At 36.0% G+C, this 15,694-nt stretch overlaps 1 protein-coding gene across 1 annotated transcript in view; it reads left to right on the forward strand.

Moving 5' to 3' along the window:
- The first annotated feature begins 411 nt into the window (after positions 1–411).
- LOC110370533 (cell adhesion molecule Dscam1) overlaps positions 412–15,694 on the forward strand; it is a 160,389-nt gene continuing 145,106 nt past the window's right edge. The window contains 1 exon segment of the mRNA XM_064038178.1: positions 412–784. Coding sequence (XP_063894248.1) covers positions 714–784 — 71 coding nt within the window. The 5' untranslated portion in view covers positions 412–713.

Here is a 15,694-nt window from a genome sequence, read left to right on the forward strand (position 1 = left end):
TTCAGCGTCATAGAGTAGGTGATTACAGGAGAAATGCGCAGAAGGCAAAATATTGTCAACCTTGATTTATATATACCATCTGATAAGTATAGATGTACATTGAAATATTAGCATATGTATTTCTTTTCGAATCTTTATTCAATTTTGCTTAATGATCCAAAAGGTGAAAAGATAAGGAAACTGGAAAACGTGTTCCAAAAGAAGCATGATTTCCATAAAGGTTCCCATTTACATTCAAAGTAAAAACACGAAAAAATTAAAAGTCAAAAATTTCCTTATTTTACCGAATTTCCCGTCTTCCGATTCTGGTCGGATGTAGTAGGCTACGCGCGGGGGTTGCGAGAGCGGGGCGAGGTAGGCGGCGGGAGGGGGGGAGGGGGAGACGAGGGCGAGAGCGACGCAGCCTCCCTCCAGCAACGATTACTGATTAGTGTGGCGGCGAGTGCGGCGGGGCCGCCCGCTTGGAACTCGAAAATGCCGCCGCCGACTCGTATCGGAGCCCTCGGTGCTGGTGTCAATGGGGAAGTGTTCCCCGGTGAGGCAGCGAGGCGACCGCGCCTGGACTCAGCCCCTGGCCTGCCCGCTGCCGAGTGATTAGCTGTCGTACGCGATCAGCTGACTGAGTGCGGCCGCGTGCACCGGCGAACTCACGGCACGCCTCTACATGTGCTACGCTTACTACACTTACTACGTTTGTGTCATGATGTATATCAATGTATTTGGGTGTTGACGATTTTTTCGTGTTTCCAATGTGGGCTCCGAGGCTGCCTTCGTCTGGCTGCAAGTAAGTACATAATGTTGTTTGTGTCAAAAGTTTTGTTACTGTAAGTGCTGTAGATAACCTTACTTTCAATGTTTTTATTTCGTTTTTGATGTCGTAGTTGCGGAAAATTGCCATTTGGTTGGTATTTCATGGTTGGAATGCTATGTATGAGTGTGGTTATGGAAGCTATTTGCAAGAATATGTCTGATAAGTTAATGTTAGATAGATATAAATAGTGTTTGTAATCGGCGTTGATGTTTTTGCTACTATGCTTAATTTGGTCGTATTTATATTTTTTAATAGGGTTATCTCTAAGCCTATAGGGGATTTATTTCTAATACATTATTAAGCTTTGTTAACAACAACTATTTTGGAACTTTATAATTAGGCACTTGATTCCCAGAATCCCATTCAATAAAAGCTTTATTTATATACTATTATATTCCATAGAATAATATGGAATTACTCGGTATTATTATCTGTACACAATTATAAGGGCTCGTTATCTGTTTTCGTGCTTAATCAATTAAATTATAATTACTAGCTATGGTTATTAATACTGTGGAGACTCAAGTTACTATAATTAATTAGTAAGCTGGTGTTAGTTTTCAGGATCATTAATCTACAGTTACTGATAGCCCTATAATTATAATTAAGTACGGGTTCATGTTATACTTACTAAGTAATTACGGTGTATATTAATATATATATAAGTCTATTTAAAGACAACTTAATGAATAGTATTTAATGGTATTATCAGTTTCTTAAATTAAAGATGCAATTTTATCAAAACAGATTGTGATCAAATTAGGATAGAAAAATATTAAAAAATGTTCAATTTAGTTGTACGTACACCTAATTTTCACATTTAGACGTGAATACGATACACTGAATGGAGTTTATACATTTTTTTCATCACACATTCTCAAAAATAAATTAAAACACTAAAACAAGGCCTATGTAATGTAATATTATGTTCTATAAACAAACATAATACAGAATGGCAACGTAAAAAAAATACGCGTCGTAAAAAACAAGCAAGTCGTAAACTGAAACCGTCTGGATTTTTACTAAGCATTCCCCACTGATTCCTTCCTAACTTCAAGTTATAAACAAGTAATCTTTACACGTATATAATATAGGGATGTTAATTATTTTTTCTGCTAGCTTTATCTTACGGTTTTACTTCGATATTTAACCCATTTTAACACTATTCCAAAAGCAGCTGGCTGCTGAAAAGTTAAAATACGGAATTAAGTAACGATTTTACATTCTGTTTTGTAAAAAATGAAACCCACCAAAATAATAATAATGTGTAGATGATATTTTTTCATTAATATCTATTTATTACCACTACAATGACACGCAATCGTGTAATCTGCAATAACAAATGACTGCCAAATAGATTTTCACACTCCACTTCCTTACCTATTAGCAATCACAAAGGACCAATAACACAAACCTAAGGATCAAAATCGAAAAACATTCCCAAAAATTAATCTCCATAATTTTCAGCTAAAACGTTTTTTATACGAAGGCCTCCATTAAACAAGAATCGTAGTGTTAAAAACAGGCGGGGTATTAAAAAAATGTTGGTGGTGAGAGAAACGCTGAGTCGACGCGGCCCTTCAGTAAGTCAATGTCCGGAGCAGGCGGGAAGATGGCTTAATGCGAACCAATTATCGTTCCAGTCCTTTACATATAGGTACTTTAGGTACTTACAACTAGCGTGACGATCAACGATTACGATGAATGGCTATAATCGAAGTTAAGGGTTGCCGATCCCTGCTTTATTGGCTAGTAAAGAGAAAGCGCCATTAATTATGAATTGAAAGTTTTTGTTGCGGGTGTCGAAGGTTTTTTGTTAAAATGTTAATGGAAAGGGGTATAGTTACACCGAGTGCAATTTGGTACTGTTGTTTTGTATGAAGACTTTTGCGTGAGTACTTTAAATTACAATATAGGTGATATATTCGGCTAACTAATACTGAAAATCATGTTAAAAACTGAAATAAATTCAGGAAATACTAGAAAACCATGTATTATAGTCACATAGGTAACTAACATCAAAGTAAAGAACTAGTCAGAATAAAGTTAGAATAGATTAAAACGTAAATTACATAAAATGCGACAGTTTACGTACCTTTTTATAAATAATGCATGCATGTCTTCCCTTCTCTATTGTATGAGGCACTAAAAGTGCTTACTTTGTACATATTTTAAGAGCAAAAACTTGACATGGAACAAACAGGCTGGCTTTAAAAATGCTGATAGACTTTTATAAAAAGTCGGCATCATTCAAAAACTTTAGGTTTCTGAAAAACTTGAACGATGAGCTGTCACAATACAGCAAAAAGTCAATTAGGTATTAAAATTCGCGACAAAAGCACGAAAAAGCGTCCTCCTCGCAATATTTATCAGAATAAAAACTGTTTTAATGCAAATTAACTCATAAATAATGCCAGAAGCGCCCAAATAATCTGAATTGTGAGTACTCGTAAATCAACTGCCTTTGCTAGAAGGAATTTATTATCCTTTTACCCTTTTCTACAGGACAGAATGCGGTATTGTATATTGTTTATGAAAAAACAGGTCAAGTGCGCGTCCCTAGTTCGCTTTCTGGGGGCTCCGTATAAATCGCGGAATAATGAGGTCCGCGGACTTTGTGGTAACATGCTACATTTTTACTCAGGAAAATGTTTTACCGTCCTTAATTATTCCACTCTTTCATAATTTTAAAATAAATTCTACAGCTTAAGACGAGTTTCCACGTTTCCATTTTATGTAATAAGAAAGGTCGCGGAAATAGACATCGTAAACATTAAAACTTAAGAAGTACACGAGTATATTTCATTTCTTTGAATACATAAAGATAGTAAGTACCTTGGTAATTATGACAAGTTAATGAATGTACTCTGAATTATACCAAAATAATTATGTGCGTCTTCGTTAAATTTCTGGGCGTAATTTGCGTTAACGATCCTTTGTTTTTGGGCTCTCGAGTCACAAGTAGGTACCCATGTAGCGTGGAACTAAAAGCAACTAATTTTCGCAAACGCTGAGAGTTCCTGCCTTCCAATGTTTGAGAGAGTGTCAGGAACAGATGTCGGATGAATTTAATATAAGCTACCTGCTACCATGAAGTGAGACTTATTCGTGTTTTATATCAAGGTGTATCGCTCTCACTGTTATCTACGTAGCGGCTCATACGTGACCTGAAAAGGATATCCTGTTACTTTTCCTGCGTTCGATTGTAACTGACTGCTAGACAAGACAAAAAGCTCGGATAAGGAGCGGCTTATGAGATTTATTGTGGCCTTTTACTGGAATTCATGTGTGTATTCAAATTTTTCCGTAAAGAAAGATAAATCATTTATATTCCACCGGTTTTTATAATAAAACATTGAATAAAACATTCAAACATTAAACCATGCTTTAAGCCAGGTAAATTAAATATTTCGTGCAGAAAGCCCATTTTAACCATTATAGTGTTAACTGCTGATATCCAACCGAGCCCGGAACAAAGCAAACGCTCGCGTTCATTATAGCAGCTAACAAAAGATCCCACAATAAATTAGATCCCCTATTTGCTAAAACAAAATAGGTGGCGAATAAAAGAGGCGGGATATTTAAATAGAGGAAGCGCGTCAACGCGCGCCGTCAGCCGTCAACGTCACGTTCCAAGATGGCGGCTGCCACCACTTTACGCGGGAAAACGTGACAGGAGTTTGTGTTCGAAAATCAAAATCATGTCAGTTGAGGACTTTGTTATTCAAATATGTGTACGTCTTCATAATAAGTCGTTACTGTAACATATTGCGAGAATGTTAAGGCAAAACAAACATTGGGCTGTTAGCATTCGTGTAAAACTTGTGTTGAGTTTCAAACTCATACAATTATTGAAATTGAGCGTAGTTTTGAACATAAATATTGTGCGGGGATAAAGTTATTTATTATTCTGATACATGGGAGAAGAAAGTTTATTAAATTGATATCAACAATTCTTTGTTTTGTACAAAAAAAAAAATACTTGTAGAAACACAAGAACAAAAAGCGATGTATTTTTCTTCTGGATTATGTTCAGAATATTGTATTGTTTAGCCATCTTAGAACGACACCGAATGTGGCTGTTTTCCTTAGGATAACATACAAAGTGGTAGAGAATGGGCAGTTCGTGACGCATCGGGAGCCTTCGACATTACTTCGGAAGTTCTTGAGGAAAATTCGTTTAGATGCGGGCTTGCGAAAACGTTGGGGCTTTGCTTTAGCCTATAAGCTTTGGGTTGATACAATGGATTGAAATTGAAGTTCCTTCCGAGAAAAATAATGTTGTATTAGCCTCATTTGCATTTACTAATAAAAGGGACAAGACTTTTTTTTCTTTAAAATTAAGGAAAGGTTACTTGGAGACCTTTTCAAAACCCAAAAGCTTAAAACATTTTTTTAAACTGAATATAGGTATTCGTAAAAGGAAAGCCTGTTCTTATAACAATTAGAAAAACAGATCACGCACAGATTAACACCGCAGATAAAGTCGGTACATCACCTCGCGCTTAACCTACTTTGAACTAAAAGTGTAACTTCTTAATGTGCTTAAAGGCTGTTAACGGCACATACAGACTACAGTACACGTCTCATATTATGAGCACAATAACGTTATATTAACATGAATTGTGTACTGTGCACAATACCCCGGGGTAACACCGCCTTATCTAACTCATTATGTTAGACATTAATTGCGGGATTGTTTTGTATTACATTTTCGTTATGATTGTAATTATTCTAGACTTTTATGAGGTGAAAAGTATTACTGCTCCTGATTTATAAAAAATATTTTAAAAATTACGTGCTATGACATTGCTACGGCGTAGTTTCGATAATGCTACAGTATCGGATAATTGCGCGCTATGCCTTCTACGCCTTTTTGATGTAGTTCAAAGTATGCAAAGTGACTACCAATAAACGATTGACAATCTTGCAATAGTTTCGAATTTAAGTATATAAGATGGTGTGAAAATATGTTAAACAAATGATTCCCAATTTATTTATTTGCAGATAATATTATTTACATTTTTATTTACTTAAACAAAATTCAAACGCCACATCACAGTCGCAACTAAAAATATTTTTCAACTTCACACACATACATTGCTTAAAAATTTCCCAACTTTACCTTCGAAAATGGAACTTGGAACGAGACATACTGTAACTTCACATTTTCAGGATTTGTCGAGTTCCTATGAAATAAATCCAGTGAGAGGCAACAGCTTATCATAGTGAGCAAGTTTTGAAAGTTAGCTAAGAGGTAGATAGTTGTGGTACATGTATATAAACTTTAAACTTGCAGGAATATGAGTATAATATCTGACACGTTTTGTCTTGGCGTGTCAGTAGACTGAGGCATGTTAAGTTATGCTCTGTGTTTAGCTTCTGCATGTTTCTGCTCTCCTAGTATTTGGATAGACATTTGAAATTTACTGAAGGATATAGGAACAAACTGTTTGCTATCATCACAATATATTTTCATTATTGAATAAAACATAGTAACTTTTACTATTAACTGGCTTAATTATCTGTTTAGTTTTAGTGTCAGAAGGTTACTTTCTTATTTCTTTGTCTCTCTTTATCTTTCTCTGGTAGTCTGTTGGTCAGCGGCAAAATGTAACGTAGTTTCCAAGGCATACTTACATAAAAGCTGCACCTTCGGAGAAAAACTCTGAAGTATTATGTACTAAAGCTAAGTAACCTGCGCTTCAAATATATTAAAGCCTGAGTTCCTGGAAAGGGTAGGAAAAGTGTGTCTATCCTCTTTTAAAAAGGTAAAGCAATTCCATTACCGTTTTTTATACATACACAAACTTTAAATTCCTAATAAATTGTGTCTGATATTCTTATATCTGCCATTCCAATAACTTCGATGTGCAAACAAGGACCCGACTGAGACGAAATGAAGCTCAAAGAAGAATACTCAATAATATAATCACCAAACTTCACGCAACTGAAAAATAATAAGCAGAAAACCGATATTGTTTTGCCAAAGGGCGAAGTTGGAAACTGTTTTCTTCTATTTTATTCTTTTGATTAAGTTAGTTGTGAGCTCAAAGGAAGTTTAATTTTCTTTGGGAAAACGTTTGTTTTGACGTGTTCGGCCTTCGCTGTAGATCATAGTTTGTAGCTGTCACAAAGATGCGGATATACGATGGGCCTTTTATACGAGAGCGACGCAGTCACGTAATGTATATCGTGTTTTATGGCTACGGCAAACTTAAATAAAAGGAAATAAATTGTAAGAAATCGCGAAGTATTTTTTATATCGAACAAATATAAAAGACGAAACGAGCAAAGCAATTCGAAGAAACCTCACAGGCCCCAAAGAATTAACAAGGCGATAATATAAAATTCAACCGACCTCCTCTACAATAAGGAATCTCCCAAAAGTATAAAATAGATTTCTGAAATCTGTTACACGAAAAAAATTGGAATCAATCAGCATCGTTGAATTCTGATCAGTATTCAAGGTTGGGGGCGCGGAACGTTCGGGTAACCTAGAGTAATCATTGTGGGCCATCCCTCCCGACCCTTTGCCTGCCAATTTTATTTTGCTTACAAAACCTTTTTAGGATAGAGTTTAATTTTACCTCGCACCTGGGACTAACATTGTTATACCTGGATCAAAACTGCTAACTCGTTGATTCGATAACGTTACTGCGTGTCCGTGTAAATAAGTTACCTACGTCTGGCTGCGAGACTGCAGTTTGTGAATTTGACATGAGATAATGCTGTATGAGATTATATCGAACAAATTGTTTGAAATGAGATTTATTCTGAACTGCATTTCGCTAAGCTTATGAGTTGAATAATCTGGATAATATTGTATTACAACAATAATTGAATAAAATATTTAAATATCATTAATGATGAAGGATTTAAAATTGTCCGCTTTGTTAAAGCTATTTTGTTAATTTAATTAAGGTGATTAACATTTTGGTGTGTATAACGCTCATTCTGAGTAATTTAATTCATGAAAATAAAGTTTTTAACGAAATATTGTAATTTGATTACTGGCTTTAGAATTCAATAGTGTCAACTATTTTAGAATTTGTGTATTATTTTATAAATATTATGAATTTAAGTATGATGTAACTGAGTAACAAAATTAAATGATAATTAAGAGTACGGGTACGTTTGAGCACCTATGTCATAATGAGCTTACGCCCATTAAAAAAGACCTTAAATACTATCGAATTCGGCTTACTGACAAAATAAATGTTCAAAAAATGAGGAAAAATTTCTGAAAATACTTAGCGTGGCTTACAAGAACGGTTTTCCTCAATTTTCTTTAACTACAAGAATGTTCTTGTACATTTCTTTATCATCGCACGTTTCTGCGATCTCATCGCGTTTGCTCTGATGGTATATTTTGTACCAAAAAGTTTGGAAGCTATCAATCATGTCAAGGATTTTTCAAATCGGCTTCGGCGGCCGTGAGATTATCAAACTTTGTTCCCATTATCTACAGTCAAGAGGTACATATTTTTTTTAATGTAAATTAGGTAGGCTTGAGTTTATTTTCAAATTAATGGAAAAGAAAGGATTCTTTTCTTTGTAATTTTTATGAAAATTAATTTTTGAAATAGACCAAAGGACCAAAGACTAACACGTAATAAATTTAAAATCATACCAAATCTTCGAGATATCTCAAGTGGAACATCTCAAACTGTAACTCCCAACAATATTTAGTCAAACTACGTTTAGTTACTTAAGTCGTAGAAGGATCGCGAACCGTAAAATTGGCCCCTGCGTGCGGAAGTTGCTTAACCGTCTTGATAGACCAATTTGTAACTGTAAATCAGACTAACTACTACTAAAACTGTACACAATAAATCATACCCGTTTTCGTAGTTCCTATCGAACTGTAAAATCGAGTTTAAAACAAAGTTTCTCGTGTTAATCGAATGGGAGAACTCTGTTGTATCGAATTCTAATTGAAGGTCACTTCTGTGTCGATTGTTTTGTCTTTCGGACGAGACTTTAAACATTAGGTTAGTTACAGCCTATTTATCGTCCCACTGCTGGGCACAGGCCTCCTCTCACACGGAGAAGGATTGAGCATTAATCACCACGCTTGCTCAATGCGGGTTGGTGATTTCAGACTATATAGTCCAGGTTTCCTCAAGATGTTTTAGTTCACCTTTTTATCAGCCATTGGTGTCTAAGATATACTTAGAAAGTACATACAAACTTAGAAAAGTTGCATTGGTACTTGCCTGACCTGGATTCGAACCCGCGCCCTCATACTCGAGAGGTTGGTTCTTTGCCCACTAGGCCACCACGACTTTTTTTTTTTTTTCTTTTTTTGACTTTAAACATTACGACCTTGTTTTGCTCTTTTGATTCGAAGTTTAAAAAGTCCCTTCTCATTACTGGCCATATTTTATTTATAAACTACATATTTTCATAAAAAAGTTCTCGCTGTCACAATACGTTTACTATTAACACTGTCAGTCAAAAACTAGGTTGTTCATTTTGCCAACTCGGTACCTAAGTATTTACCAGAGAAGGCGGTGCAATGGTGTACTGGGTGTAGCGTTTAAATTAAATTCGGTCGGTTGAGCTCGCCGAGTGCGATTTGACAAGGGACCCGCTGCAAAACTCCCGCTAGAATATTCGGAAATGTAACACTTTCAACAAAATTAATGCCCACGAAAGTTAAATTACATGTTTCTGTCTCATCTATTCTTTTGTTGGACTGGCAATTAAATGTGTTGTTTGGATACTTATTTAAGCAATTTAACACTCTTCCAGACATTCTTTCTATTCCTATAAATACTTACAAAACTATTAAAAGACCTTGTAAAATCATAAACAATTTTTTTTGCAAGTCTAAATTCAAGACAGTCAGTACGAGAATTTAGATTAGATAAGATGACATCTCGAAAACAGATCCCATATCAAACATTTAGTACTGCCAACCCCTATTTAACCGTATCTATTTTATTCATCAGGACGTTTCTAATTAAATTAGTTGTGTATTAGATTCCGCCTTATCCTGCCGTCGTATTGGTCGAGCTTGTCAACTAGCTTAGCCGCGGTGACGTGGGTCGAGACGTCCGTGCGCCTTGAACTTAGCGGGTGAAATGATAAAATGCTGACTCATTGTTTACCCCCTCCATATAATAATATGCTAGCGTGGTTGTATGTGGTGTTATGTAGACCATTGTTTGTAATGTTATTAAATCTGCATTTTCACTGTAAGCAGGTCTTCATTAGAAGCCAAAAAGTCACATGAAATTGAAATCACACAGCAAAGTTTACCAACACAGAATTCAATTTCAAATGTTATGATGTATGTGCTACAAAAACACATTAAAGACTTTAAATACACTCCACCCTACTAACTGGGAATAAATACTGCAATCTATTACATCTGTGTCAGAGTAAACACCCAAGGGATTTTGATATTCGAATATTTAAGTGCAATATCAATAATATTCAAGTATTGGCACAAACATTCCATTTCTGCGCGATGAAACACAATCTTAGCCTGAGCCTCCCCGCGTCCCTCACTCATATGGATCAGAAGGGGTTGAAGGGTACTTACGAGGATATTGAAAGGTCTTTCTTAACTGGTTGGCTGGTGGCTCGTGCCCTCAAATGGGTTAATCGCTTGGAGTCGTTGGCAGCATCTGCACCTGACGGACTGAATTACGGTATCAAGCCTGTAATACGTTCTCTCACAAAAAGCACTCGGCATACATTTGCACGAATTTAGTTTTCATATTGTAATGGTGTGAATGTGAGTTATTATGACATTATGAACTTACAATTCTCCTGAAGTTTATTTTATGTGAGGAATTCGTTTTATAAATTACTTGCTGCGTGACAGATAAATATTCATGTCGTTCTACGGTTTTTGAAAAGATTGTTATAATTACTATCACTCGAAAATCGACCGTTACAAGTTTACATCAAAACAAAACCCAAAAATTCAAAGGACCAGAACTTTTAAATCAAAATAAATGTTTATATCAAAGAACCAAAGACAGGTCACACAATATTATGTAGAAAGAGCCTGTACTGCTTCAGTCCACTGCATTTCAAAACATTTTAAGCCGAAGTAAAACGGTCACCGACAGACAGACTACCAGGAGTGCAGAAATGTTAGAAGATATTAGAGTACGCGCACACTACTTACATACTTTTAGTCGGTCGATAGTTTAGGCTCATAAATCAGTATGAAGATGAATGGAACTACACACGTAACAAAGATCAGGTTTTTGTCCGGTATTAGACCGAGTAAAAACTTTGGTTGAATTCTTCACGATTTTGTAAATAAAAAAATAAAAAATTCCAACCACTGCCTGGGCCAACAGTCGGCCGACTGTTAAGTCTACACTATGCGCGAAGACTTACGAGAACCATCCCGATGTCTCCATAGTAAATAGAAACGTACGACGCTACTTCAGAAACACTTATATGAAAATTCAATGTATATTGCACGACAATTTTGAATATCAAAGGAGAATTCTATGTCAATTTTCTTTCTGTACAGTAATGCTGATGTGTATCTTTTTGCTGGTAGGTATATTAAAAACAAATAAAAGGGTGCATAAGTAAACGTTTCTTAATTATGTATCGTTTCAAGCGGAAAGTCATAAGGTAAATGGCAATATCAATAAAACGACATGCAAAGCTTTCTTTGGAGATCATGAATTAAAAAAAAATTGTCATGAAGACAAGCAAGTTACATAATATATGCAATCGTAAGTTACTAGACAAAATAAGAGAAATTAAAGTTAATTTTCAATTCTCAAAATTATGATCGCATTACCACGCTGTATGGCAATGCAAATTCTCTGGCCGGCCCTTTAGTCTCGGAGTGGACTACTCATCATAAAAACACAAATATATACCAAACTAGATAGAATTGAAAAATTCCAAATACCTAAGAACATCTAAGAAACTTTTACAATTACTTAGAAATAAAATTCAGCAACAAAATTCGATTCAGTAAGAAGATAGAAGGCTTTGCGGAAGATGTCCCACTTCGTTGCATTCTATAACATATTGAAGCGAAGTGGAACGGTCAGTGTAAGTCGTCAAACGACCTGTAAAAACACTTTGAAGTCGATCGACTTTCCTTCCTGCTTGCTTTGACATTTCTTTTTTAATAGTAATCTTTTTTACTGCATTTTTGCATATTTCTGCTTCTTTTTTTTTTGTAACAATCCATGGTGATCACATTCCTATTTGAATTGCATGTAATTCTTATTAATAGAGCAGAAACCCTTTTTAGTGATTAGAATTTACGTATGTATGAATGGTTACATCCAGGAACAAGATCCTAGAAATATCTAGTTTTATGTACTTGTATACTTAAGTAGACCACAGTTCACGACAGCATCCATTAAAAAAGGCACTTCAAATCATGAAAAATGTGTCTCTCCTTACCTTTAAAAGGTGTTCAAAGCTAAGTGTAAGTGAATTCAAGGAGTAGGTAGTGCAACGGAGACACGTGTAGCCTTTATAAATAGCCGGTGTACGATACCAAGTAAGCAAGTATTATGATCTGGGAAGCGGTAACTTCGTGAAGTAAACGCTTAGAAGCTGTGTGGGTATTACGAAGTGTTTCTGGAATGGCTTAAGTAGTTGGAACTATGTTGGAGTTGATACACGTGCTTGACGGAATGTGTCAATGACTTCCGTTCATCGTGTTGATATAATTATGTAAAAATACACTACTAGAAAATAATCAATTTTATTTATTTATTCATATAACACAGCTGCCATTACAGTAATATCCCAAGGCGGTAGCGTGGTAACGTAACTCCTCTATCATCTATTAATATAACATAGTAGATACAATGTAGTTTTTGTGAACTCATTCAAAGAACACGAAAATAAGTCTATCCTCTCAGCAATGTCATTCAGTGTACGTAAGGCGCGCACTTATTATTTAATGGATCAAGAACCGCAAACATTATTCTAAATTCGTGTTATCTGTGTCTCGTATAAAAATACCACCAAATTCATGCTTTTGTAAGCTGAAACATTTTTCATCATAATTTGCTAAAACGTTAATTAAGCTTCATCAGCATTTAACTTGGTGGTTCTAATTATAATGCCCTAAAACGATAATTCAATTCTACTTAAATTAAGTGCCATAAATCAAAAAAGTGTTGAGCCAAGTCCAAATCCAGATAATAAAAATTGTTATAAATGTCACTAAGCCATGAACTTTTTAATTTATATCTGCCGCACTTTTTTTGCATTCCTATATATTTTTGTTATGTAAATTGCGCTTTTATAAATATTAACTTTATCTCTATTTTATTGAATTGGGTATTATTTTCCACGTAAAGTTTTAAAAACTCTGAGTAAATTAATAGCAACAATTTTATTAGTAAGTAGGTATAGGTGTGGGCCAACTTTTAGGTACTTACCAATTTTTAGTTGCGAGTAAAAAACTTGGCCAGTTACGATACTTTACTCATTGTTTTAAGACTTTTTAAGCACATTGTCTACAAAGAAAGCAATTTCAATGACAGATGATGACGACCGCGGTAATATCTTCGATGACGCAGGTGTGGCAGAGAACGTTCTAATATTTTAAGATGGCAATTAATTTTAATTGTTATACAATTAGCCATCAGAACATTGCTTCATAAATCAGCAGCACCGCAACAAGTGCGGGTTATGGCGACGTTAACGGTAGGGCGCGGTGTAACGTTAGTCACTGGAAGAAAACAGTTTCAGCTCATTGCGAGACATTTTGAAAGGCTTAGGTATTCAGCTGCTATTTAAAAGCTGGATTTTTACTAAACGATCCCTTTTGAGACCTTTATTTGACTGTTTCGCCCCTAGATGTCATCTGTTACCGGCACCGCCGACTAAGCAATTGAATCGCTTAAACGCCCCCACTTTTATAAAATTAAACCCCAAAATACTAAAACGAAAGTCCGGCACAGCGTCCGCATTTATAAAAGTCAATTTAAATTTAAAACTCCCACAGAAAAATTGCAAATTAAGGCCTGGCGGGCAGATTATTTTCTGAAACAACTGGCAGGTTTATGTGCGTATTATCTGTGGGATAATATATTAATATACGCGGCCCCCGAAAGCCCCTATTTCACATAGTAAATTTAAAACTGTCAAATATCTCGCATCTGCGCAGCGGGGTAGGGCTGGCGCTCTATTTTGATCAAATATTTACATTACCTACAACACGGGTCTGACATTTTTCTCTTCCATTCAAATTGTCAATAATGAATATTGTAGGGCGAAGCTGACAGCCCGGGGCTGCCCCACACCCGCCGCGTTCTGTTACAAAACGCTCAAACAAACGTTAAATTTTATCGAATAGGACGCGCTTAGATAAAATTCGCATCTAAACAATAGATAGCACATTTGATGTGACGTGAAAGACGCTGCCGGGGGAGGGGAACTGCCCCTTTCGGAGGGGACGGCGGGGGCTCGGACTTACTTCATAACCTTTCCGTGTTAATGTCGACGAATAAAACAAAAGGACACCATTAGGGAAATGTCAGCGTTACTATAGAAAAGAATACGTAATTACGATTATATAAAATCTTGAAATACTCGAGATGGCCGGAATTCTATTATAAAATTTCAATTGAAATTCCGATCGACGTCTTCATTATATTTTGCACCTAGGGATATTGTAGAACAAAAGACTGAAATGTGAAGAACCGGGTTTAATCTAGGCATACCTAAAGTATTGAGGGCAGGGTGCCTATCATTTTAGTCCAACGCATTGTGTAGTAGATAACATAGAAGTGTATGTCATAGATATATTACTTCCCCTAGCCAGAGGTTTGTAAGCATAGCATGAATACAGATGAGTAATGGTCCCATATGATATACCTACTCTTAGCAAGTGACCGAGCTGAAAACCCTTACCAAAAAGTGTTGTGATTATTTATTTATTAAATAAGTACATAAGTAACTTACCAACAGTTTTAACATTAATTCGAAACCTAAGTCTAAAAAAAAATAAGTCCAGGGATTCTTAATACTACATGCACTCATTAAAGGCAGGCCTGCCATGCCTGAAACATATGTAAGTAAGTAGGTATGTGTAATCTATTCTCTCTAATCTGATCCATTCATGGAATTCCAGAGCCTGAGTTGTTTTGTAGAGTTACTTGTACGTACATTATTTTAATATACTGGGTGTCCCATAAGTCCTTTGAAATCTAAATTTCGAATAAAATTTAAATGGCACGCGGGAATGGCATGCGGGGTGCGGGGATAGCATCAACGGTCTTTGGGAATTCATTCGCCATGGAAAGTTTTGCCGTAGCGGACCGTGGTTTTTGTGTGTTTGAGTTTTATCACAACAATGATTCAACGTTGACGGAAGACAACATCGACGTAGTGCAAGAGTCAGTTCGTGAAAATCCTACTCAATCCATTCGTAAGCGTTCCAATGCATTAAATACACCCAGATCGACGTTACAGCGCATTTTAAAGAAAGCTAAGAAATTACCATCCATAAAAAAATCAGTTAATACAGGAATCAAAAGATACTCCCCGCAATGAACGCGCAATGGTGGCCGAATCATTGTTTTGATAAAACTCAAGCACACAAAAACCACGGTCCGCTACGGTAAAACTTTCCATGGCGAATGAATTCCCAAAGACCGTTGATGCTATCCCCGCACCCCGCATGCCATTCCCGCGCGCCATTTAAATTTTATTCGAAATTTAGATTTCAAAGGACTTATGGGACACCCAGTACATTTCATAGTACATTTACTTAGAAGTATAATTTGCATTTCAAGTGCATACAGTGAGTGGCAAAATTATAAGTTTTAGCACGTCACTAGGTGGTGTGAAGAGTATGTGCAGTGAAAAATGTAAGTAATAAAAGTGCGATGCGGCGGCACGTAGCGGACCGCACTCCTACTT

The sequence above is a fragment of the Helicoverpa armigera genome, chromosome 15 (genome assembly GCF_030705265.1).
Source record: "Helicoverpa armigera isolate CAAS_96S chromosome 15, ASM3070526v1, whole genome shotgun sequence".
Taxonomy (NCBI): domain Eukaryota; kingdom Metazoa; phylum Arthropoda; class Insecta; order Lepidoptera; family Noctuidae; genus Helicoverpa; species Helicoverpa armigera.